This window comes from Motacilla alba, chromosome 10, assembly GCF_015832195.1.
Source record: "Motacilla alba alba isolate MOTALB_02 chromosome 10, Motacilla_alba_V1.0_pri, whole genome shotgun sequence".
Taxonomy (NCBI): domain Eukaryota; kingdom Metazoa; phylum Chordata; class Aves; order Passeriformes; family Motacillidae; genus Motacilla; species Motacilla alba.
The window spans coordinates 18244628-18268486 of NC_052025.1; the positions used below are offsets into that span (position 1 = coordinate 18244628).

At 49.0% G+C, this 23859-nt stretch overlaps 2 protein-coding genes across 4 annotated transcripts in view; both read right to left on the minus strand.

The window, feature by feature from the left end:
* The window catches only part of IGDCC3 (immunoglobulin superfamily DCC subclass member 3), a 100752-nt gene extending 86405 nt beyond the window's left edge, over positions 1-14347 (minus strand). For both annotated transcript variants that reach the window (XM_038147455.1, XM_038147454.1), the window contains exons 1-2: positions 14140-14347; positions 3972-4277 (exon numbers count right to left, since the gene is read on the minus strand). In XM_038147455.1, the coding sequence (XP_038003383.1) occupies positions 3972-4277; positions 14140-14206 (373 nt within the window). In that variant the 5' untranslated portion in view covers positions 14207-14347. The remainder of the gene's footprint in view (positions 1-3971; positions 4278-14139) is intronic.
* Positions 14348-20678: 6331 nt separating this feature from the next.
* IGDCC4 (immunoglobulin superfamily DCC subclass member 4) overlaps positions 20679-23859 on the minus strand; it is an 85610-nt gene continuing 82429 nt past the window's right edge. For both annotated transcript variants that reach the window (XM_038146986.1, XM_038146985.1), the window contains exon 20: positions 20679-22713. In XM_038146986.1, coding sequence (XP_038002914.1) covers positions 22186-22713 — 528 coding nt within the window. In that variant the 3' untranslated portion in view covers positions 20679-22185. The remainder of the gene's footprint in view (positions 22714-23859) is intronic.

Sequence of the window (23859 nt, forward strand, 5' to 3'; positions counted from 1 at the left end):
GGCGAGGGGAGCTGCTGCTGCTGTCTGCAGGGATCAATGCAGAGAGGAGTCACAGCATCTGCCTTGCCCAAGCTATCAATCCTGCCCTCCTGCTGGCAGGGTAAGTGCCATGGACAGCCACACACAGTGGGATGGAGGAGCAGAATTTGGGACAGGATGCAGAAGGAAAGGGGGTCAGGGAGAAGAGAAGGGCACAGGGATGTGTGCTGCTATGCTTAACTACAAACCAGTCACCCTGCAGCAAGATATAGTGAAGAAAATGTCTTTACAAGCTCAGATCTGTCCAGAGTTATTATCAGGTCCTGCAGTACTTCAAATACTGGGCAGGTCCAATTCAGCAAACTTCAGGAAATCTCTTTGGCTGTAAATTGCAGCATTGACTTAATTCCCCTTGTTCCAGGTTTTTTGGTTTTTTTTTTTGGTGTGTTTTTGTTTGCCTTTTTGTTTGTTTGTTGTTTTGTTTTATTTTTGGGGTTTTTTTAAAGCATCAGATCAAACAAGGAAAATTTCTACTCTCAGGCTGGATACGTGCAGAGCCTGATCCAATACCCAGTTTGATGGTGATTTCCAATTAGTGGTAACTGCTTGTTATTGAGTGATATAATCAATGGGTCTTACTCCACTGGCTGGGCTGTGATTTATGATGATATGGAGCCAGGTCCACCAAATTACAGCATTGACAAAAAGAGCTGGAAATGCCACGAGATTACACGATCAGAGCAATTGAGGCCAAGTTAAGCAAAGGGTGGTGATGAGAAGAAACGTGGCTGTGTTCTGGGGAGCCCACCTTCCTGAGGAATGGACTCTGGATGTTAAAATTGCTGAGAGGGTATCTTCATCCACAGAGAGCCAAAGCATGTTCAGCTTCTGGCATGCATAAGGGAAATCCAGCTCCTCAGAGACCTGTGAAAACACAGCCAAGGGTGCCTCCAGAGAACACTCTGACTATGAAACTGATTTTAATTAAGACAGCTCGGAGTCATGCGAAACTACGAAACTGTCACTGAGAGACAGAAAAGATCTGTATTCAATAACCTGATCAGATTATAAAAATATGTTGCATTCCACAACCTTTTAAACTAACACACCAGGGTTTGAACAGACACAGAAACAGCAACTGAAAGAATTCCAACCAGGATGTTAGGCAGAGGGTAGAAATGCTGAGGGCCTCCCTGCTCAGCTCAGTCACACGTAGGCTTCTTGCACACTTGTGCTTGTTCAAAAAAAAGTTACACTACAAAAATATTATCAATGTTTTTAGCACCTGACCAGCCAGTCCACAAACCACCCAAGGTCCGCTTCCTTCCGCTGGATATCTTTGATTAATAATGGCGACATACAGAAATACCCCGGAATTTAATGAAATCAATTTAATGAGTTAATTTTTAGGAGGAAGGGTTTAAGATGCACCCACTTGGTGAGGAAACTGCCAGCACCTTGAGCCCATCAGGGCTGCATGCGCAGTGGCTGAGAGCAGCATATTCTTCCAGTTAAATTTTACTCAATGCCAAGTGTTGAAGTAAATTTGAAACATAAAAATATGATATCCAGCCCACATTTCCTGAATGCAAATATGTACATTCCTCCAAGCCAAGAAGATTATATTCCAAGCAATAATACAAAGCCAGGGTCTGTAACGGTGATACGAGACTAACAGCCTGCCTTTGAAGACAGCGAAAAGTGCAACAGAGCTCTCGAGGGGCTCCGCTCTGTCAGATCTCTTTTATTCCTCTGTAGCATGGCCTTGATCAACTTTCAAGATTTTTGTTTGTGAAAGGTTTTTATTTCTCCTTTGCTTTTGTGTTCAGATGTCAGGCTCAGAGGGAAGAAGAGATCAGCACTGGGATGAGGTTTTACCCACTGGCAGTATTTACTCTGTTCCGCAAAGGTCTGCTTAGCGCTTGGGTTTTTTTTCCCTTCCAGGCAGCCAGCACCCACTCCTGCGATGCAAAGGTCCCTAAAATGGGGATAATTACCTTTGTCCTTTGACTTGCTGATTGGGACTTGGAGCAAGGAAAATCACTGTCTCTTGTGTGCAACCACCCTGAGACTTAGGGGCTCAGGGTACAACTGTGATTCATTCTCAGGAGATTTCATTACGATTAAGCAGAGTCCTAAGTGCAAGTGTGTGTTCCTGCGGCTCAGGCACAGCAGGGGAGCTTGCCCGGAGCAGCAGGTTACATTTGCCCACAATATCCTGTTTTATTCCCATTATCTGCACGCACCTGTGGCATCAAGGCCGGGGGGGATTGGGGGGGCTGTTTGTGCTGGCTTCACCCAGACCTCTTCTCAGGGCTGGCAACAAACCAAGCCTGAAGCTAGAATAGAGTCCAGAGCATTTTCAACATGATCCCTTTTTCATTTTGATTCATGTGAAACTACAGCTACAAAAGGAAATGCTATTCAGGGACACACAGCACATCACATACATATTGATGCAGGAGCCAAGATAACAGTGTTTATTGACAATCCACAATCTCAAAGGTAATTCCTCTGGCTCTCATGTCTCCAGTTTACAGGTCCAAGAAGTTTGGCATTGTGCTTGTGCGTGAGTCGGCTTCCAGCTCATAAATGCCACAGCCATTCACCCAAAGTGCTCCAAGGTTTAGCACCACAAGACTGACAAGTTTGAGATCCAGCTGCTAATCTGGCAAGGCCCCAAAGCCCTTGGCTCCTGGACAATGTCACTTCTTACACTCCTGAAAAGCTAGGTTTGCAGATGGCCACTTCATGTACTCGGGAATTGTTGTACACAAGGGCTGGAGTGTTCCCTTGGTGGGCTGCCAGCCGGCCCTGGCACTGCGGGGAGCGGGCGGCAGCGTTCCAAAAGGCCCCCCAGTTTGGGAAATGCAGACAAGACCTCAGCCTCAGACTTTGCCTTAGACTTTTCCGGCTTTGCACCAAAAAATCGTGGTGATATTTGTAATTGCAACAGAAGCATAAGTTAAGTTGCTTGCACAGAAAGAAGAGAAGTAGCCAAACAAGCTGGAGAGCCCTTCAGTAAAACTTAACAAACCAGTGTTCCGCCAGGTCTCGCGGCTGTACCACACACCCATCCTCACACTCAAATAGAAATTACATCCAGCAGCAACTTCAGGTTGAATGCAAAAAGGATCAGTGGCTGCACTCCCAGAGCCCCCAGACAGTCTGTGGGCAATGAAAGCCACCAACACAAAGGGACAGAAACCACCACGGACCCCCCAGCTCTGCTGGGTGTCAGTCCTGGGACAAACACCAACCAGCAACCAGAGCCGACAAGGGAGAACCAGGAGATCCAACAGGACCAACTGCTCTGGCCAGGGCAAAGCAATGGGCTAACGTCAGGTAGTGTACAGTGCTGGAGTCACAGCCTGCCCTGGAATTCTTCCTCCCCCACCTTTAAATTTCATTCCCTCACTGGCATTTTCATTTCCTCCTCCAGGCTCCCCCATCAGACAATCTGTCTGGTGTTGTTAGCCTTGCCCCCAAAGGCACTGCCACGCCGGGTAGTAAATAAGACCTTGCTGCCTCTACACTGCCAGCATTAAATAAGAAAATGAAAGATACCATGACCTTCAGGAGGTCTTTGCCTATGGTTTGGGAAGTGCTGCCTGCCAAGCAGAGCCCAGCGGTGCTGCACAGCAAAGGGGCTTCCAAACTCACCGCAGGAGATTCACAAACCACAGACTACTTCACCATATGATTTTAATGTAACTTACACCTCCAACACAGAGAATATGCTGTTGGAAGGTGGCTTTTAGTTTTCTACCCAAGAAAGCTGATGACCTCTTCTTCCACATTTGAACAGCTACACAGATTAGATGCCAGCCAGATTTTGACACCGGTTCCAGGGTTTTTCTCTCTTCCCTCTCTTTAATCCCCACTCCATGAAAACCCAGCACCCACCACGGTGCCCTCCTGCTTCCCAACAAAGCCAGGGCCCCTTGTGGGATTGCCCTGTGAGGTGGGGGTGGGACAGTGTCCATACTTACTTGCTGCCTGAATCTTTGCCTTCCGGCTCACCAGCAGCCCGTAGTGGTTCTGTGCCATGCAGTCGTACTCGCCTTCATCTGACGACCCATCTCCCCGGACCCTCTGGAAGCGGGAGACGTAGAGAGACCCGTTGGCCAACATAAAGGCATTCTCACTGTCCACGATCATCACGCCGTTCTTCCGCCACGTGATGGTGATGGGCTGGATGCCCTCCACCTGGCAGTAGAGGATCAAGGGTTGCTCCTGCACAGCTATGTCATCACTAGGCTCCACAACGAATGCCAGCTCAGAGGAACGGCCAAAATCTAAAATGAAGAGAGTAGGGCAGAGTCAGCAGCATGTCCAGGAGCAGCAGCGAGAGTCAACTGCCATGGCAGGAAAGGGGATGATGGAAACGTTTTGAATGTGCTACAAAGTGCAAGTATTTCCGAGAAACACAAAATCCACAAGCACACTTTGCCTCCCAAGACTCTCTGAATCTCGGGGTGCAATTTCTTAAAGCACAACCATAGGCCAAGTCCTTCAAGGCTGCCTTTGAAGGCTCCAGTGAAGGGGACAGGCAGGCACACCCCTCCAGCAGCTTGCCAAACCCTAGCTCAACTCCATACTGCCCTGAAGATTGCCTCTTCACCTCCCATTGCAGGTGTGCAGCATCAGACAATTAAAACTTGCACAAACATAGGGCATCAGCCATTCCCAGCCCGGGAGCAGAAGTGCACACCAGTGCTGGAAAGCCACTCCTCTCCCCACATAGCCAGGCAGAGGGGCTGTGCCGTGCCCCAGACCCGTTTGCAGCACAGCCGGCAGGGGTGAAGGGGGGATCAGCAGCTCCCGATCCAGACCATATTGCCACCGGCATCTTCCCGACACTTCTCCCGCTTGGCAGAGCAGGAGGCTGTTTGCCTCTCGCACGCAACGCCGTGCCCTTCTGTCGCTTTGGTCTCTCTCACGCTGTAACAGGCAAAGCACGGTGCTATTCAGCCCTTAATGAAGAGCAAGTTAAGCACCAAAATACAAATGCACAATGTTCCGGCTCAGCCACACAAAGGGTTTCTTGCAAAGCAATTACGCTAAACGATGTCCACGAGAGATAAGTTATTGCAGAATTTGTACCAACAATAGGCAAACCCTCACTTCCCGTGACACAGATACATCCTAATTTACTTCTTTTTGCCACAAGAACATTTAAACGCTGTGTCTTTGGCACGTTATGCTTCACCTGGTCACAGCACACCTTTTGAGGGTGTAATTTGCCCTACAGTCATGATCAGACACTACAGAAGATGACAGAAATAGAACTATTGCTTAAAGATTGGCCAAAATATATGCAGACATGAAAGACAAAAAGAGACCAAGAAACGGGAGTTATATAGATATTTGAAGGCTGTAAATGCAGGGATGGAGGTGAACTGGGTTTTTTTAAAGAGGAGCAATGGTAAAGAAATTCCAGCTGAGTAAGAAAACTACAGTTTCATCCAAATATGGAGAGAGCCTTTCCAACAGTTCATTTCTGCATTGGCCCTTCAAGGCAGGGGTTTCCCAACCTGTGATACAGCTTCTTTCCTCTTTCACAGGCCCAGGGGAACCAACTCCACAGATGCCCACAGAATTGGGATGCACACAAGCAATACCTGTTGGCAAACACCAGCCACAGCACAGGCTTTGTAATGCCTGTCCCTCATGCAGATCCCACCAAGTACAGGATCCCCCCCATTAGGCTCAAAAGCAGGGTGGAGGGCAGACTGTTAATGCACAGTAAGAATAACAGAGATGAGAAGAGGCAGTTACACTAAAGAAAGAGAAAAAAAGTCTGTCTTTTCTGCTGTGCAAACGCAGTGAGATTTTTTTTTCTTTCTTTCTGTAAATCCCCACTGCTTTCTACGGCAACTTAAATTGGATTACGGGGGATAAACATTGAGTGCAACCTGAGCTGAGGCAGATGGACGGAGCAGACAAAGACAGCAGTGGTACTGCAGGGCCAGGCCAGAGGTACTGCCAACGAGGTATGAGCGTGTGCAAGGAATGGACAAACCCCACTTAGTGACAGGCACCTAAAACACACACTTTATTAACCCATTAAGTCTTAAAATGTCAGGCTAGCTCCAGCCATCTCGGTGATCTATCGCTCACTGTGACTCCTTTTTTATGAGATAGCCCTGGGGTCCTCTCAGCAAGTCAGACTGCAGCCAGCACAAACCCATCAATTACTTTTTTTTGGTGAAAATTAAGGAATTAGATGAATGCTCTGCATTTTTCTGCAAAGTGGCCAGAGTCTCAACACCATGCTGGGGCCCCATTCCCTGTGTGGGTGCTCTCGTGAGTTAGGTAGGATAAGGATCCTTGCATCCTGATACTGAGCCAAGAGGGACTTGTGACTCCAGAAAATTGAAGATTTCAGGATTTAGCCTAATGCGCAATCAGAAAAAAAATCCATAATTAAATAAATGCCCCATCTTCCCCCAGCACCCCTGTACTCTTAGATAAAACAGCTTATTATTATATGTACAATAAAAGGAAGAATCAACATAATTACATGCCCTTCCCACAATTGCTGTCATTATAACAACCATCATTAAGGCCTGTGATTGGAGATAATCATGTTTGCCTCCATAAACATTCGGTCTGCATCCTCACTCCAGGCTGCTCAAACTGCAGGAGTGATGACGCTCGTAATTAGGACTGGGGTCCTCAGACACTTGCTGGAGTGGGGACAGACACTGGTCCTGGCGTCTCCTTGGGCTGCACTCAAGAGCCGGACTGTGCTTCAGGCGTGACACTGTGCAACTGGTTTGTTACCTGTAGACACCTCGCAGTGTCCAGAAGCACCCAATTTCCAACTCAGCTCAGGTTTTTCTCATGGGATGCTTATCAGACCTTGAAGAAATATTGCTGCTTCCTTCCTGGAGTTTCAGGGCCAGGTGACCAACTAACCAGATGCATGGGGAGAAGCTAGTTCACCCCATCTGGGGATTTGGGAGAAGTCACCTATCTCAAAGGCAGACTCTGAACACAGAGCCCTTTCTTCCCAGGATGCTCAGGATGAGAGACAAAGGGACAGATGCTCCAGGAGGAATCTCCACAGTGGGACAAGAAGGTTCCTGGTGTTTGCTCTGGAGATCAGCTCAGAGGAGCCAGAGGGAGAGCACAGATAGGATAAGGAGGCAATGGTGGGAGAGAGGAACCCACCCAATTCCATCAGCATAAAGAACTGATTGTGGTTACCAGTGAGGCACAGAAATGATGCTGCAAAGTTGGAAGTAAACGACACTCCGAAGGCACATGGAAATAGTAAAAGTGCAATTAATTGAGAGATAGCAAGGAAATTGCTGAGACTGTGCACATCCACTCAGGGAGTCTGAAAGCCCCATCCTTCTCCAACAGCAGGCTGTGTATCCAAACCCCTCTCATCCCACACAACATCCCAGGTACCTCCCAAAACGGACTGCAAGGCAGCATGGCTCACAGCCACTCCCTGCTCGGGGCAGGAACTGTACAGCTCCGCTCGTGGCAGCTCGAGTTTGCAGTTGGAGCCAGGGCGTCAGGCAGGCAGCTGAACAGCCCGCTCGTCTCGACGCCGGCAGCACGTGAGGGAAAACTGCTTTGCTTTCTGCAAGGGGATGGAGGGAGGAAGCGTGATTAGCTCTGACATAAAGGCCACAAGAAAATTACTGGAATCCTCATTCTACAAGTCTCCTTTTGAGAAACATTTACCATCTCCCTGAGCAATATAATATGTGACTATATGTGCAAATATTTAACAAAAACTACTTCCCCTATTGATCAAGCAAGCCAGGCATACTCAGAGAAACCAATTAGCACTTGTGCTTTTGAACCAAGAGATTTATTTAGCACTGAGAGAAAGAACTTCGAATTAATGGGAAGCTTAAAAGACACTTTGAAGTACATTTAAAAAAAATAAGTTTAATTATTTCTTACTTGACACTGTGATGCACATTCAGGGCTTCAAAAGAACTTGCTTATACCCCTGTATTGTCCTTTTCCATTTGGGAAACATGATTTTGGCTTCCCCTCCTGTGCTTCAGTGACTAATGTCACCGCTCTAATTAGCGGTGACATCCATTGCCAAGGACCTCAGTCACATCCTGGCTCATCCTCCTGGACCCCATCCAGACCCGCAGCCAGCAGGGCCATCCCTGCCCTGGGAGCACGTGGTCCTGACAGATGAAGCCCGTATTATTACTCCTGTTCTAGACAGGGAACATTAATCACAGAGGGATGAAATAAGCTGCCAACAGCCCGCTCCGAGCTTGTGGCAAGGCGAGATATTGTGGGAGTAGTTGGGTCCACCCCACTTTTCCTGGTGCAGCATCACGGGGAGCACTGCTGGGGAGACCAAGGTAGCACCAGCTCCTTCCTCATCTCACCAACAGCATGACATCCACCTGCAAATTCCCCCACATCAGCACAAATTTGCCCCCTTCTGATTTATTGTGTTTATTCTCAGCATAACACAGCCTTAATCAGCAGCATAACCACCACCAAGGATAACTGCTCCAATCCTGCTCCAGTAAAGCCAAAAGAAGATGTGCAGGACCAGAGGATTATAGTGGGATTTCATAGGTGAGTATCAGGACCAAAAACCTGGATGCAGGTTGGGCCATGAATATGAAAAACAGCTCCTGTTTTTCCAGCGGTGGGTTGTTTTTCATTCAAATCCTTCTGCAAATGGAAGGATGTGGAAGGAAGAGATATATGGACCTGAAAGATGTTCTCCAACAGATTATAACAAGCTTCAGGCTGATGAAATTGGCAGCCTAAAAATCCAGCTGGTGCCCTCTTAAATCTCCTTGAGCCTGACCAGACCCTAAGGAGAAAAGCACTGCACTGCAGTAAAGTGCAAATTGGCTCTTTAGGGCATCCAGAAAATTTACATTTAAAGAAGAGGAGAATAGGCTGTAACAGGCCCCACATCTTGCTGGCAGTAAAGTTTACTAGCTCAGAATTTTTTATTCCCTTTCCTTTTGGATGGGAGGTTATATAAAGCGATTTTTCCATCAGGGAGCATAAACCACATCCACTCGCTAAACAATTGCAGGAGGTCTCTGACCTCCTAACAGAGAGGGATAACACAACCTCTCAGCCACCTGACAGAGAGCCCAAAAACACCCAGCCTCACTGCCCTCACTGGGGACACCGATTTTAGCTGAGGAAGGCAAGGAGCATGAAGAGCCAAAGAAGTTGCCCCAAATAATTTTCAGATGTTTGAGACAAGACTGAGCAAATCCCAGGAGGTCGCTTGTTGAACACTGTGGAAGCTGGAAGCATTCACAGCACAAAGAGCCTTTCTAAGACAAGCCCCAAGTCCTTGTGGGCTCCCCCATATCCAAAGAAGGCAGGATAAAACCTGTTGGTATAGCTGGAAAGGGCAAAGACCTTTCCTGAGCTAATTACCCACAGTAGCTCCCCATCCACAGCCAGGCATCCTGAGAGCACGGCAGCAAGCCATGGGTAGGATGCACTGTTATTTGCATTCCCCTCGTATTTCACAGCCCTGACCAGATCACAGCCTCACCACAGAGGGCAACAGCGACACAAACACAGAGCAAGGAACAACCGTGCACAAATAGAGAGCAAAGGCACAGCCAGGATGGGAAATGCTGTGCCAAAGCCAGCGTCCCCCAGGCTTCAGCTCCCAAGGCTGCTCTAACGTAGGCCAGCGGAACAGCCGATTCATCGCCTGACCCTGCAGGAAAGCATCAGGGAGGTGGCTGTCCCCACAGCCAGGCCCTTGCACAGACCCAGCAGGAAATGGACTGGCCACTCAGTGAGTGATAGTGCCCGTGGATCAGAGATGGTGGCTGGCATGATGGCGCAAGGCTGCCAAAAGAGCCACAGGTGCCTTGGCATCACAGTGCCAAACCCCACCAGCCAACACAGGCCTGCCACCAAGCCCTTGAATTTCAGCTTGAGTTCTGGCAGGCAGGGATGGCGTGCAAGGAAAGGGAAGGAAAGTTAGTGTGCACGTGACAAACTTTGAAACTCTTAATTGTATCCAGGGGATACAATTAGTATCAACACAATTACAAAAAGCAAACTCAGCACTCTCTCCTCCCTGCCATCCCCTCTGCCTTATCACCTCCCACCCTGAAATTCAGGATGGAGGAAAGCATCTTGTTCTTCTCAAGGAGCTGAGCACTGCATGGATCCCCGCTCGCTCCAAAACCAGCGCCTTGAAACACAAGCTCTTCTCTCTCTTTTCACTACTCTCGGGTTTCAGCAGCAACGACCCTTCTGCAAAAGCATCTTCACAGCTCAGCAGAACCATTCACCACGACCCGCATCCCCTGACTTGCCATCAGCTTCATCCACACAATCTCATGTGCAAGAACAACAAAAAAACCAGGCAGCAAATCCTTGACTCCACTCTGAAACTCTGGTTTTAAATTACCAACACGGAGCAGGTCTGGGTTGTTAAGTGACTGGGCTGCTCGCGAGTGGAGGGTGCGATACAACAGTGACATCTGATATAACAGTAAGGCCAGAACAGTGTGCTCTGTGCTTTCCTCGTGCACTCGCCTATTTGCCTCTCCCGTCTCTTAAAGTGCAATTATTGACATGTTCACCTTCTTAACCATCAGTTTTATAAGCTTGCCAATGACTCCTGAACATGTGTAAACAATTATTTTTATTTTCTTGCAAAACCAAAATGTTGGATATTCTTTTGGATAAGCAGACTCGGGTAGATTTTCATGAGCCCTGCTACATAATTTATTAGTTTCTAAACTCTGTAAAACTAAAAGCTCCACTAAAGTTCAAATAAGTTTGTGATTTCAAAACAATTTTGAATGCACTATATCTGTTTCTGACTAATGTTACGCAATTGATTTAAATGGGAATTCTTAATCTGCAGAGGTAGATTGTTGCATTGTTTTGTTAGTTAAATAAAAGGACAATATCATGGGCCAGAAGCCCAGGAGTGCAAAGCATGAAATATTGTGGGGAAAAGGGACCGAGAAAAATCATCTTCTGTCCCAGATCTGCTGCAGGCTGCAAAATTAAGTATATGATCTGCTCATCCCATGGCTTTGGAGCAGAGTCCAAGGGTCTGTGAAGCAAGGGCTGGCATTGCATGGGGTCACTGCTTGGCACTTACACGCTGTGACACAGGACTTTTGAGAAATAAGGAAATCAGAAATAAAAAAGTTCAGGCAGGCAGAAAGAGGGAGAGAGAGACTTTCTCATTTGCACAAATAAAATAAGAGCAGTTTTGCAGCTCTCTGCCAGGCAGTGCTGCTGCTGAGCTTAACACACTGGCCCATGCCAGGCTGACAGCACATGGGCAAAAACTGGGATTGAATAGGATGGAGGGGATGGGGAGCCAGGCTGTAATCCTGGATCTGGGATTCTCTGCCCAGATCCTCTCCCCTGGAACCCTCTGCAAGCTCCTAAGTGAGCATGGGAACTTGTTCTGTGCCAGATCCAGAGCCTGACAGGTAACAAGAAGAAGCACAATTACACCAGCTTAATATTTCTAACTCCCTTCGCAGGGGGTGGTGGGGCAGATTAGAAAGGGAGCAACCTGTCCTGTTGCCCCCTTTCTCCCCGTGCTTTATACACTTCCAAAGTTTACTTTTGATGGCCCCAGCAGGCACCTGAGCGCCAGGAGCACGGGTGGCTGCACACTCACAGCCCTGTGCCAGCTTTGCCCTGAGCACAGGTCCCAAAGGTGGTGCACGCTGACACGGCTGTGCAACGCCTGCCCCATTTCATGGGCTGCCTGCTGCCTCCACGCGGGAAAACCGCGTCCTGAGATTCTCCTGTTGAACTCCCGAGAGAGACGAAGCCCAAACGTGGGCTTGAATTTCATACCGAGTCTCTGAGCGTTACTGGGGAAATGATACCTGATACTCTCTATGTATATTAAGAAAAAAGACAGGGTATTACACCAATTTAGTAGAAAGCAATCCTTTTTTTCATCTGAAAAAAGACAACAAAGCCATACAGAGTAGAAATTAGTGAAAGCTTATAGCTTCAATAATTTAGAAGTTAAGCCTACTTAAACATAAATGACGATGTTTAATTCCAAGGCTGTTACTGAGCAGAGCCGGGGAGCCTCTCGTATCCTATGCCTGCCTTTGAATGCCGGGCTCAGCAATAACAGACAAAAGCTGTCCACCACCCAGAACAAAGAGCTCCAGGAAATTAAAAAAAAAAAAAAAAAGAAAATACTGTCTCGCTGCTGAGCCCACTCCCACAGGCTGACCAGCAGCTCCCAGTGCCTGGTTCACAGTCGCCAGACCAGCGTTTTGGGGAGTCTGAAAACCACAGGGCTGGGAGCGGAGCATCGTGTCCCGCACAGCGAGGCACTGCTCCCACGCTGCATCCCCGGCGAGGCTGCTCCGGCGCTGGCTGACACTGCCCGGGAGGCTCGATTGAACTCAGCAGAGCGCACAAGCGCGTTACCTCGCTGCTAACCACGCCGAGAGCGCAGAAATCCACCGAAGGGGGGAAAAAACCGTCAGAAGCAAAAAACTTTGAAAGTCAAGCCAAACACTCCTCAGCAGAGCCAGCAAAACACACCTCGAAGTCAGGAGCCACTGACCCGCCAAGGCGCAGCATAAACAAATACACGGGGCAATTTGGACAGCAGCAGGCGATAACCTAGACACAAATTCAAGTTGCTAAAGTTCTGCTTTCAAATATTCACTTCTTTTCCTTTCCTCCGTCAAAAAAGAAAAAAGAAAAACAAACAAACAAACAAAAAAAACCAAAACAAAAAACCCAAAAAAACCCCCAAAAAACCCAAACCAAACCAAACCAACTTTTTAAACCATCCTCATTGTACTACTCAGGAATCTTAACATAATAACAAGACCTGCTTCATTACATCCACTTCACAGATCATTTCTATTTTCCGCGAGTTCCACTGGCTTCTCCTCGCGCGGTTGCTACGGACCACGTGGCGAGAATTTATGATACGACTAACCCACAGCTTTGCTTTCTAAACACCCTAGCAGCTAATCTTTGATAAATCTAACACACACTTTTCTCTCTCTGACCATGATGGGCAGCTTACAGGGCTCTTTTTTAAAAAATTCAAAGAATGGTTTGGATTGCAAGAGACTTTAAAGACCATCTCATTCCAACCCTCCGATATGGGCAGGGACACCTTACACTAGCCCAGGTTGCTCAGTTCCCACTTTTCCTTATCTAGAAGGCTGTTTAAGAGAGACTAGGACAGGATGCACACGGGTATTCTGCTGCAGAACAGCATCTTTGTCAGATTAGACCCACGCATCACCAGTAGACGAAAAACACTGCCATTTATCCGCAAGACATGTACAGTAGGTCCAGGGAAAGCTCTCCTTTGATGTTTTGTAGTCCGGCCAGGTGGACTGTGCTACCAATGCGGACAGAGCTGGCGTTACAGGAGAGCACAATATACTTGTAGGTCTGAAGTTGCTCGCCCTCATCCCTGCAACTTGTCTCCCAACATCCCTGTCGCTATCTCAGCCTTCGCCGACGAACGCGACGCGTCCGTCGGGCGCTGCCTCCCGCTCCCACCACGGTGACGATCCCGGTGGCTCTTAAGATCCGGGCACGGGTGGATGGCCAGCCACACTACTGCCCCGGCAGCCACCACGCCCCTCCCCAGCGCCAGCGGTGGGGGCTCGGGCTCCACAAACACCACCGTCCCTCCCTAGAGCCCCCCGCACAAGGGGTTTCCAACTGGAAGCACCGCTCCTGGGAAGCACTTCGGGATGGCTGGGGATGAAGGCGCTGGATGGGCTGGTGCGGGACTTCGCAGCCCCCAAGCCACGACCCCTGCTCGCCCTCCCGGAGGAACGCGCCCCGTTCCCGCGGAGGGACGCTGACCCGCGGGGACCCTCACTCCGCACCGGCGGACACGCGCGGAGCTGCTCGGCCCCGTTCAGCCCCGCGGCGGCCCGGAGCCACGGGGAAGGGCAGAGCGCGGGGCTGCGAGTGACCGCGGACGAGCGAGGAGAAACGGGACCGGCGGCGGGGATGGCGAGGAACAAGGGAACGAGCAATGCCCTGGTCACTTCGAGGATGATGAGGGGACGCGAAGTGCTGGAAGGACGGACAGACGGAGCGGCCGCGGGGAGCGGCGCCGGGGCCGGGCGCGGCGGCGGCAGGTCCATGTCCGCGCCCCCGCCCGCTCCCCCAGCCCAGCCCGGCTCTTACCTCCGCGGCAGACAAGCAGCAGCAGCCCCAGCAGGCAGGCGGGCAGCGCGGAGCCCGGCGGAGCCATGGCATCCCGGGCGGGCGGGCTCGCCTCCCTGCGCCCCACGGGGAGGGAGCAGCCCGCCGGCAGAGAAGGAGGGAGGGGAGGAGTGAGGGCGGCCAGGCGAGAACCACCCCCAGCTGTGGGGCGGGCGGGAGAGGGGAGGGGGAAAAATGAAAGGGAAAAAGGGGGAAAAGCGGCTCTCAGCGGTGCTGCCCTCGGCGCGAACACGCCGCCGCGCCGGGCGGGCGGGGGGCGGCGCTGAGGGAGCGGGGCCGCCGGCGGGCGGGGGGCGGGCGGGGGGCGGGCGGGCAGCGCCTTGCGCCATCTTGCGCATTCGCCGGGGCGCCGGCAGCGCTGGCCGCGCTGAGAGGCGGGGGCGGCTCCGTGAGGGGCCACTCCGCGCCCGGGACCCGCGGGGAGTGTGCAGGGAGCCTCTTGGGTCTGCCTTCACCGGAGCCCCCTCACGGCACTCCCGTCTCAGAGCTCCCGTCACAAAGCACGTCTCAAAACCCACTCACGGGTCGAGCCTCACAGATCGCCCCTCATGTGTCTCGCTCACCAGAGCCCCTTCCCGTTTCTCCCTTCACAGGAACTCTCTCTTCAGAACCCACTCGCGGGTCTCCCCTCACTGGTGCCACTTCACGGGGCTCCCTTCACAGGGCTGCTGTCACCACTGCCACCTCACGGAGCTCCCCCACACCGAAGCCCTGTCACCGGTGCCCCCTCACGGGTCTCCCGTCACTGAGGCAGCCCCACAGCTCCCCCCTCACCAGAGCTGCTGCAGGACTCTCCCGTCACCGGTCTCCCCTCGTGTGTCTCCCTCACCAGAGACCCCCTCAAGGGTGTCCCCTCCCTGTCACCGGGGCCCCCTCACGGATCTCCCCTTGCCACTTTCACTTCCCAGGGCTCCTTCACGGAGCTCCAGGGATTACAGGGATACATCAGGGGCCTTCCCTTCACCTGTCTCCCCTCACTAATGCAACCTCGCAGGAAGGCAGAGGAGTTTGGTTTGTCCCACCTCTGTGCTCCTGATTTTAATGCTATCCTAAGTGACTTAGCCGAGTCAGTAATGCAGGTGTTGGACCAGCCTGCTCACTGGAAGACGCCCCAGTGAGGAAAGACCCAGTAAGGGATGAGTCTCCTCCTAAATCTTGCCACAGCAGGAGAATTTGTCTGCCCTCCTGGCATGAAAACAGGATAATGTGTTCTTACATGGCTCTCAGCCCCTGTGCCCACGCAGTATTGCCTTCCAACTGATCCTATTCTGTCCCTTGGCCCATGTTCTCCACAAATATAACTCATATTGTCACTTTTAGCAGCAAAAGCCATCTCTGCAAGGACAGCTCAGTGTTTTGTGGTGTTTGCTTGGCAAAAAGGAATTAAAATGAAATAAAAGTCAATCCTAACTAATTTCTTTCTTCAGATTAAAACCAGATTTTGTGGACTGGGTTACTAAACCCTGTAACCATTCCTAGAAATCTGGTGAAAAACCCTTTGTGAAGAGGAGCAATGTGAGGCTCCCCTGGATGGTGCACCCTGAGCATGTCGGAGTCGGCTAACGAGGAAAGAAGACGTCACTACATCTGCTCCACATTAAAGCTTCCTTCGTTTAGCGGAGGGTTGAGCTGTACTAGGCTCCTTTCAGCTGGGGAAGAATTTGCTGTGGCTCCGCCAGCCTCTCGGTAACATCTGAATTTCTGTGCTGTCCCTGACCTTTTGGCACCAGCCGTGCTCTTGCTCCGACTCCCTGGCTCCTGCCATGGGGCCCCATCAGCATTTATATAATGCTTGAAGCCATCATGGACTTGTGGCCGCTATAACTGAGGATGGCTTGTGGGAATTAATAATTCCAAGAGAAATTGAGCACAATGTGCTTTACAGGGCTGCTTTCCCTGTGAACCACAGATTCTGTGTGCTTTTGCTGCCAAGTGCCCTGGCAGGACCCAGGGGCTGGGGGAGGTAGGTACATGTTTAGGGTATCACCAACTTCACCCCCACACCTTGCAAATTACATCAGTGACAGCACTGGTGGCACATTCAGAAATCATCAACTACTCCAAACAACAGGATTTATATGAAATCTCATGGTTATGAGATCTTTTAGGGAATAGGCAGGTTTCGGGCTTTTGGAGCCACCTAAGAGCAGGATTTCAGAGCACTCATGTTTTTCTATGCTCTGTAAGCATGAGGGCTTAGAAAAGTTGCTTTGTACTAGAGGCAGGAATTTGCTTATCACACTGCGAGCAGAAATCGGAGCCCTTGGAAAAGCCGCAGGGTTACAGGAGTGATGGTGTCCAGCCCAAACTGAGGCTCCAAACCCTTTCCTGCAGAGCAGTCGACGGGTCCATCCCTCTGTCCCCACTGCTGCTGAGGGGCACAGGATCTGTCTGTCCATCTGCACTCCCTCTCCACAATGCCCTCCGAGGACATCACTCACCCCTCACTCCCTGTACAGCAAATTTCCATCAGCTCCAATCGTGCTCCTGATTTACACCAATTAACTGCAAACTGAGGTCCCCAAGACACCATTAGTAGTTTCAGTGGATGAAGTGGGAGATTAACTTGTCTGAATTCAGTCCATTTATTATTCTATGTGTAATTGTGGTTACCCTGCCTGCTAACAGTCTGGGAGCTTTTCCCTTATGTACGAACATGCGGGGGTTTTAGCCTCTGCTTCATGGTCAGTGAGTAGTGGGGAGCGGGAGCCAAAATTGTGGCACCCACCTTCAGGCACTGAGCCCAGAGCCATGCCAGCAGTGGTGGGACCACCACAGGACCTACTTCTGGAAGCTGCTTTCCCCAGAAGAAAATGTTTTCTATGTGTCTGTTGAGAATCTGTGAAGCAATCCTGGCCACCTCACTGCAGCACACAGCCCCACAGTCTGTGCTGTGCCACATTCCAGAGGGCTGAGCTGGGCCACACACCGCACTGGCAACTGTAACTACCTGAATTACCTGAGACACGAGAAACCCAAGCCCACTGCAGTGTATTTCCAGCTGCATCCTTACACGGTGTGTCAGGGTGACAAAGGTTGGGAAGAGAAAGAAACGCAACCAGACGCTTTGCTCTTCACTTCTCTCCTGTAACTGCCGTGCCCGTCCATCTCTGTCATCCATTCCATCCCACCGTGGCTCCTCTCAGCAGCCTCCAATCAGCATCCTATGAACTGGGAGCTGGAAGAGTGATTTGCAGTCACACATCACTCCCTCCAAGGTCCTTCCTTGCTCGTTTGTGGGGTTACCTATCATTAGGAGAAAGACTCATCAGAGTTACACAGTCTGACAGAGTTCCCTTTAACCACTATCAGAGAACACTGCGTTAAGTGCAGATTTATTACCTCTGTAATGCAGATAAAATGAGATTTTATGGCTCTGTAGTTGTGGCAGCATAAAGTAATAATGGAAACTATGTACTGAAGTAGGGAATGCATCCCAGGAAGAAGGGAGATGCACAGGAGTGTGTCCCTTGGGCACTGGCAGGTATCCTCTCACCAATCCTGCTGGATACAAGCAGCCAAGTGCTCAGCCCAGTGTGCCATCCAAGAGAACTCTCACCACGCATTGCTAGATGCCTCTGCTTCTTTTTACCATTAAAAAATTCCCAGCAAGATGAAGCATGAAACTGGACAAATTTCTATAGGAATCAGTTCAAAACTGAGAAAGGAGCAAGCATCCAGAAATGCCTAATGAATCCAAACTCTGTTCATGTCTGAAATTCCAGAAGAATCCCTAAGGAACAAGGTACCCACCATCATCTCACAATCCCAGCCTTCAGGGTGATGAGCTCTGATACTGAAGTGGTGTGAGCATGAATCCTGCATTCTGCTCCCACCACTGCTTCCGCCCTCACACAGCTGGAACAGACTTAATTGTGAGTAAAATTCCACTCTTTTAAAAAACATTTTATTAATAACCCATTAGTTAAGGAATATAAGGACAATGTCTTACACTTTAACACTAAAGAGTATTTGTTGAGTAAGAACAGTCTCTGAAGAAAGAAAGTTATAATAAAGTACAGCATGGAACCAAACACAGACACAACCTTCAAACAAGATCAAGTTCTGGTTACACATCTTTATGCACTGTGCAGAAAATGAAATTTAACTTGAAAGTACAAGCAAGGGAATACAGCAACAGAAGTAGATGGTGGATTTCTGCTGGTTAAACACTTCCTTTCTAACAAAAGTATTGATTGGAAAAGACACAATGATTCCTTCAAAACACCTATTACTAATGAGATCAAAACCATATACAGTGTTCTAGTAAAATGGTTGTTTTCTTACACAGCAATGTTTCATGGGCTGATTGTTAGCTAGTAATGTAAAAAAGTTCTCAAACTCTAAATTAGAAATTATCTCATTAGAACTATTTAAACCAGAACTTTGCTGCCTGTTAAATAAGAAATCAAGTCAACAAAAAGCTGAGAGAGGTTTTTTATCTGAGTTGCACGTTTCACATAACAAGAAATGAAAAGAAATAAAAGGATGAGAATTGTGACTCTCACAGCAGCATGGGGAATATACAGTTGTGTAGCCAAACAGTAACATTAATACTAGAAAATTATGCCAGTGAGACAAACCTGACATTTTAACAATGTAAAACAATATACACCAGCAAAAAAAGTTGAACAGCAATAATCTTTAGTGTTACTGAAAGGAAGAAAATGGAGAAAGGAGCCTGGTGTGCAGGAAGAGATACTAAGCACAATGGGTAATTAAAGTTATCAACAGTTTGTGTGCCTGTGAGAAATCTGCAAGAAAGCTACTTATTTCATGATAAAAAAATATATGCACTGGTTGTTTCAGCTTTACACATCAAATGTGTATTATGTGTCTCCTTTGATTCACTTCCAGCTGAGACTGAAAGGTCCCTGCACAGGACAGGGGGGACCTGGGGCACAGCTGAGTTGGACAAGGACACCCTGCACTCTTTGTGCATGTGTGTTCATCCAGGGACAGCTTTGGTGCTGCTGGTCAGTTGGCTACAAGGGAACTGTCTGGATTTCTGCAACTCAGGTCTGGCCTACCAGCCCATGGCCACCACAGTTCTTGGACAGCCAAACACTGCCCAGCTTCACACCTGGTACAGTTTGGTGAAGTGTAATGAGATCAGAACAAGCCTCGGCATAAGGTGACAAAAGTGCTTTGGGGATGCATAAACAAAATTGTTTGTGGTCTGCTGCATCTCTCCAAAGCTCTCTGAGCCTGTAACTATTGTGGTGGTTTGGTGGTCGGCCCAAAGCGATACAGGGGAATGGGGCCCACTGTGCCTGCTTGTGTGGGCTGCAGTGACAGGCAGGGACAGCTTTCAGGCAGCTCAGGGCTGTAGGATTGCTGAAGGCTGTACAGCAAAGCAGGGGCTGCATGTACAAGGGAGTGACCCCAAAACTCTGGCACACTCTTACATCAGCCTCCGTCCCCTTCCATGGCCTTGGATGGAAAATGACAATGGCAATGTGGCTTGCACAGAGCCTGTTCCGTCACTGAGGAAGGGCAAGGACTCTTCATGGAGCTGGGACCTGAGGGCCACCTGCACAACGTCCCCCCGCTCTCCACAGCGAGCACCCGGCCTTGCCCAGCTGGAGGGTTTGTACCTCTGCGACTGCATCCGCTCCCAGAGAACTGTGAATTGCCCTTATTGCCAGCAATAACACTTCATTGCTTATCTGTAATCCTGCTCAGTCATGAGTTTCAAAGTCTTGTGGCAGTGGGTTCTGGAGGTTATTTACACACTTCCTCTGCCCAGTTATGTTTCCTTGCCTTTTCCTCACTCCAGTAGCACACACATGAACTCCTGCCTTCGCCTGCTCACTGGCACTGATCTCCAGTCTCTGTCCCACAGCATTCCAGAGTCATGGCTAGTCACAGCATGGAACAGCATTTCTGAGACTCCTCAAGACACCAAGCTGGAGAAACAGAGCAATCACAATGACTGGAAATACAGCTGGTTACCAGAACAGTGTGTCATACTGCGAGGAGGTGCTGCCAGCTGGGGAGAAGTGGAAGCTCCAATATCCTTCCCATCAGAGTACACGGAGGCTTGGAGGTTCTCATGTGCTGAAGAGCTGGAGGTAAAAGGGTTGCAGGGTGCTGGTGAAGTGAGGTTCTCCATGCTGCAAGAAGTGGTACCTCCATCCAGTTGCCACCAGGAAAAACAAAATCTAAAGTCTTTTACAGGATCTCAAGTTGGCACACAGTTTCCCCATATATCCTAGGGAGAATTTTAGTAAGTAAAGAGGAAGGTGGTCATCTTTTCCTTCACTTTTAAAACAAATGGTGAGATGTCTGAATCCTCCAGGAAGGCAGAACATTCAGCAAACACCCATGAACAGAATTACTGATCCTTGTTAACTCCGAGCAGCTGGTCCAATCTCCTAGCATTCGCAGTCAAACCCTGCAAGCCTGGAGCAGGACAGAGACCAGCTTAAAAAAGTAGAGAAAAGTCCACCCCCAGCAGGGCCAGGCTGAGAGACACGTCAGCAGTAAGCAAACAGCATCAGTCATTGGATGATTTTCAAGCCAGACTGACTGGTATGAGACCAAAGATTTAATTTTAAAGCTCTGGTGGTGCTCTGCTCTTCAAAAAAACCCACTCAAAAGCACTTTGGCCAGGACTATAAGAAGTGACTGGAAAATTTCACTTGTTCACCCAAGGCTTTCAGCAAGTCCACTGCTTACAGAAGGCTGAGTACTGCTCTCTGTAAATGAAAACCATCTGAGATGTCTCCACACGGGCACCCAAAAAAAGAGAAAAGAAATACATGCCCCCAGTATCACGAGTTAGTTTTGCAATTGCTGGTTCTTCTTTCTATTTGTTAGTATAAGCTTGTTGAGGAAAGATGGATCAACATCCTGCCAGCTACAGCAGTCTCCTTTGGCAGCTGCTGCAAAACACAGTCCTACAGAGAGACACAACCCAGCTCTCTGGCTGTAGGGAAGGTGTCAAGAAACAAAGCAAGAGAGACATCAGATCTGCAGCACTCTGTGTTAAAGAAGAGTCAACAACCAGTGCAAACATATTCTTAGAAAAAGGCAGTATAAGAATAAGTTAAAACCTATAATGGACTATAACAAATGAGTAGATCTACTGCTTTTTTTTTTTCTCCAACAGACATGAGGTAGTTGTGTTGTTAGGGAGGAAAAAAATAAAGAAAGAGAGAAGTAGTAAAAATGCTACTCTATACCACACACTATTCCACTTTATAAAATTAAATAATATAAAGATGTTCCAAGGAAATAAAAATACATGTTGTACATTAAAAGGACAGATGTGTACCTAAAATATTAGGTACAAGAACCTACATAAAACAAAGCCCAGGCTGGTGAAAAGACCCAGACGCTGCAGAAGGTTCTATATAGTACAAGTTGTTAGAGGCACTCGTAGAGTGTGTAATAAAAGGCCACTACATCAGCCTGCTAGTAGTAGTTATTGTGGTAGCGCACACAGAGAGCCTGGTGATCCTTCTAACCACGGGAGGGCAGAAAAGGCTGGTGCTTACAGCTCACTGCCTTTGTTTCTGGGGCTTCCACCCGCTCCTGGGACTCCTGTGCCAGAATTCATCCCAATGCTGCCAGGCAGTCAGTAGTGCCTGGGCAGTCCCTGGGGGAGAGGCAGCTGAGAAGGATCCCCCGGGGCACTCTGCCACTTCCCAGCATTAAAGGACGTCCTGCCAGTCACCTTGAGGGCTATGGTGAAGTGACAGCCCCAGCCTAGTGCAGAAGGCTCTGTTCCATCGTGCTTCTGCGCAGACTTTGGCAGATGGCGCAGTCCTGCTCCCACCGACACACAGTTCCGCACTGGCTTCAGCAGGAGGAAGATGGGCCCTCACCAACCCACCTGGCCTCCCGAAGGCCTCTGTAGAGCTGAAAGGTCCAAGCCCTGCTCTGGTGAGATGCTGCACCTGCCCAGCTCCTGCTGGGCTCAGCCAGCCGAGGGCAGGCAGCACCTCATAGGGACAGGCTCTCCTCGTGCTTCAGCTCTGCTGTGATCAAAATCAGATCAGTTCATTCTTTGTGATTGTGGACATGTGCCATGTTCTCAGATGCTGAGGATGGACTGGTTAAACCAGAGTTACTACAGAGCAGGGCCTCCTCAGGTGCTGGGGAAAGCAACTGGCACTTGACTGGCTGCACATCACCCCTGCCTTCCTGGGTGGAATCTGAATCTCCACTCTCCTCTGAATCCAGACTTTCTCCATGCCTGTGGAAGCCATTGGTGAGCCCATGGATGCACACAGCCTCTGGTTTGTCAGTCTTTGTGTCGGTACAGAGCAGCTCAGCCCGGGCCTGAGCCTCCAAATTGTCCAAGCAGTCCACCAACACTTGGCCAGTGTCCTGCTGGGAACTGGGAAGAGCCAGCTCCGCTGAGGGGAGCTCTTCTGGCTCTGGGTCCTCGATCTCTGTCTCTTCACTCTCCAGGGCGTGCAGCTGGGAGTCGTAGTCTCTGTCAGAGGCTGAAAAATCAGAATGGACGATGACCTCTGCTTCTACTTGGTGGAGGTTGGCTGGCAGGTGGCTTTTCTTTGCTTCATTCTGTTATCAAACAGGAGAGAAATTTAAAAATTAAAAAAAAACAAACCGTAAAGTAAGTGAAATTCAGATAATTGAGGCTGTGACCAAACCAAGCACTAAAATTTATTTATTTTTAATCCCACTGAGTGCAATGGGATGTACATATCCCTCTATTAAGCATTATCTTGATATGTTTCTCAGAGCTTAGGTCTTAAGAAGCAACTCAAATCACCTCAGGATCATTATTTCTATTTTACGTTTGAGAAAGCAAGTCCCAAGGGAGCAAAATTATTTGCTCACAGTTTCTTGGCAGGCTGGAGCAACCATTCCTCCAAGCCTCTGTCAAAGACCCCGATTTTCAAATCTCATCAGTCTGTTTCCATATTAAGGGCCAGATTGTTAGAGGCTGAGTGGACAGCACTGTAGGAAACTGGCTTCTGAGATGGAAAAAGGGGCTCCCTTCACTTTCCTCATTTAATTTTGGCTACATATCACAAAGCGTGTGTTTGTTAAAGCCCTAGTCACAGCCTGCAAAAGTCTGTGTAAATTCAAGCATTTTAAATTCAGAAATAAAACAATAAGTTCTGCTCCGCAATGCTTAAGTGGAGTTCAGGCTACAGATCTCCACAAATCTGGCTGACAAGCAGGTCATTTTGTGAGGTTATCACTCAATAATTTACCAGACAAATTATTGTAGAAGCTCACAAAGAGCTCTCCAGGCAATCAACGCTCAGATTCTGGGCTGAGTGTGATGTAGCAGCAAGAAGACAATTCAGAGTATGGAAGTGATATCCCACGTGTAATTTGCGCTTTCTGTTGAAGCCAACTTTGAGCATCATTTACATATTTTAACACTTTTCTCTTTTGTTGACAAACTCTGATGGGTAAGCTGTGCTGTAAATGCTGCCCTGTAATTGGGCTGTAAAACATTGTCTTAACTCTATCCACAATGTTAATTACATCCTGTGTATAATTGATTTTCACACCACTGCCTAGGAAGGAAACATAGGTAGGTTACTTAGAAGTATTTGCTGGGGAGGGGGAATTAACTTTTTCAAAGAATAACCAAAGAAATCTTCTGGTACAGAGTCAGTCTGAGCAGGTGTCAGCTTGCTTTGCTAAGACAGTTACACAGATGTACACCCTCCCAAACACAGGGGTGCATAT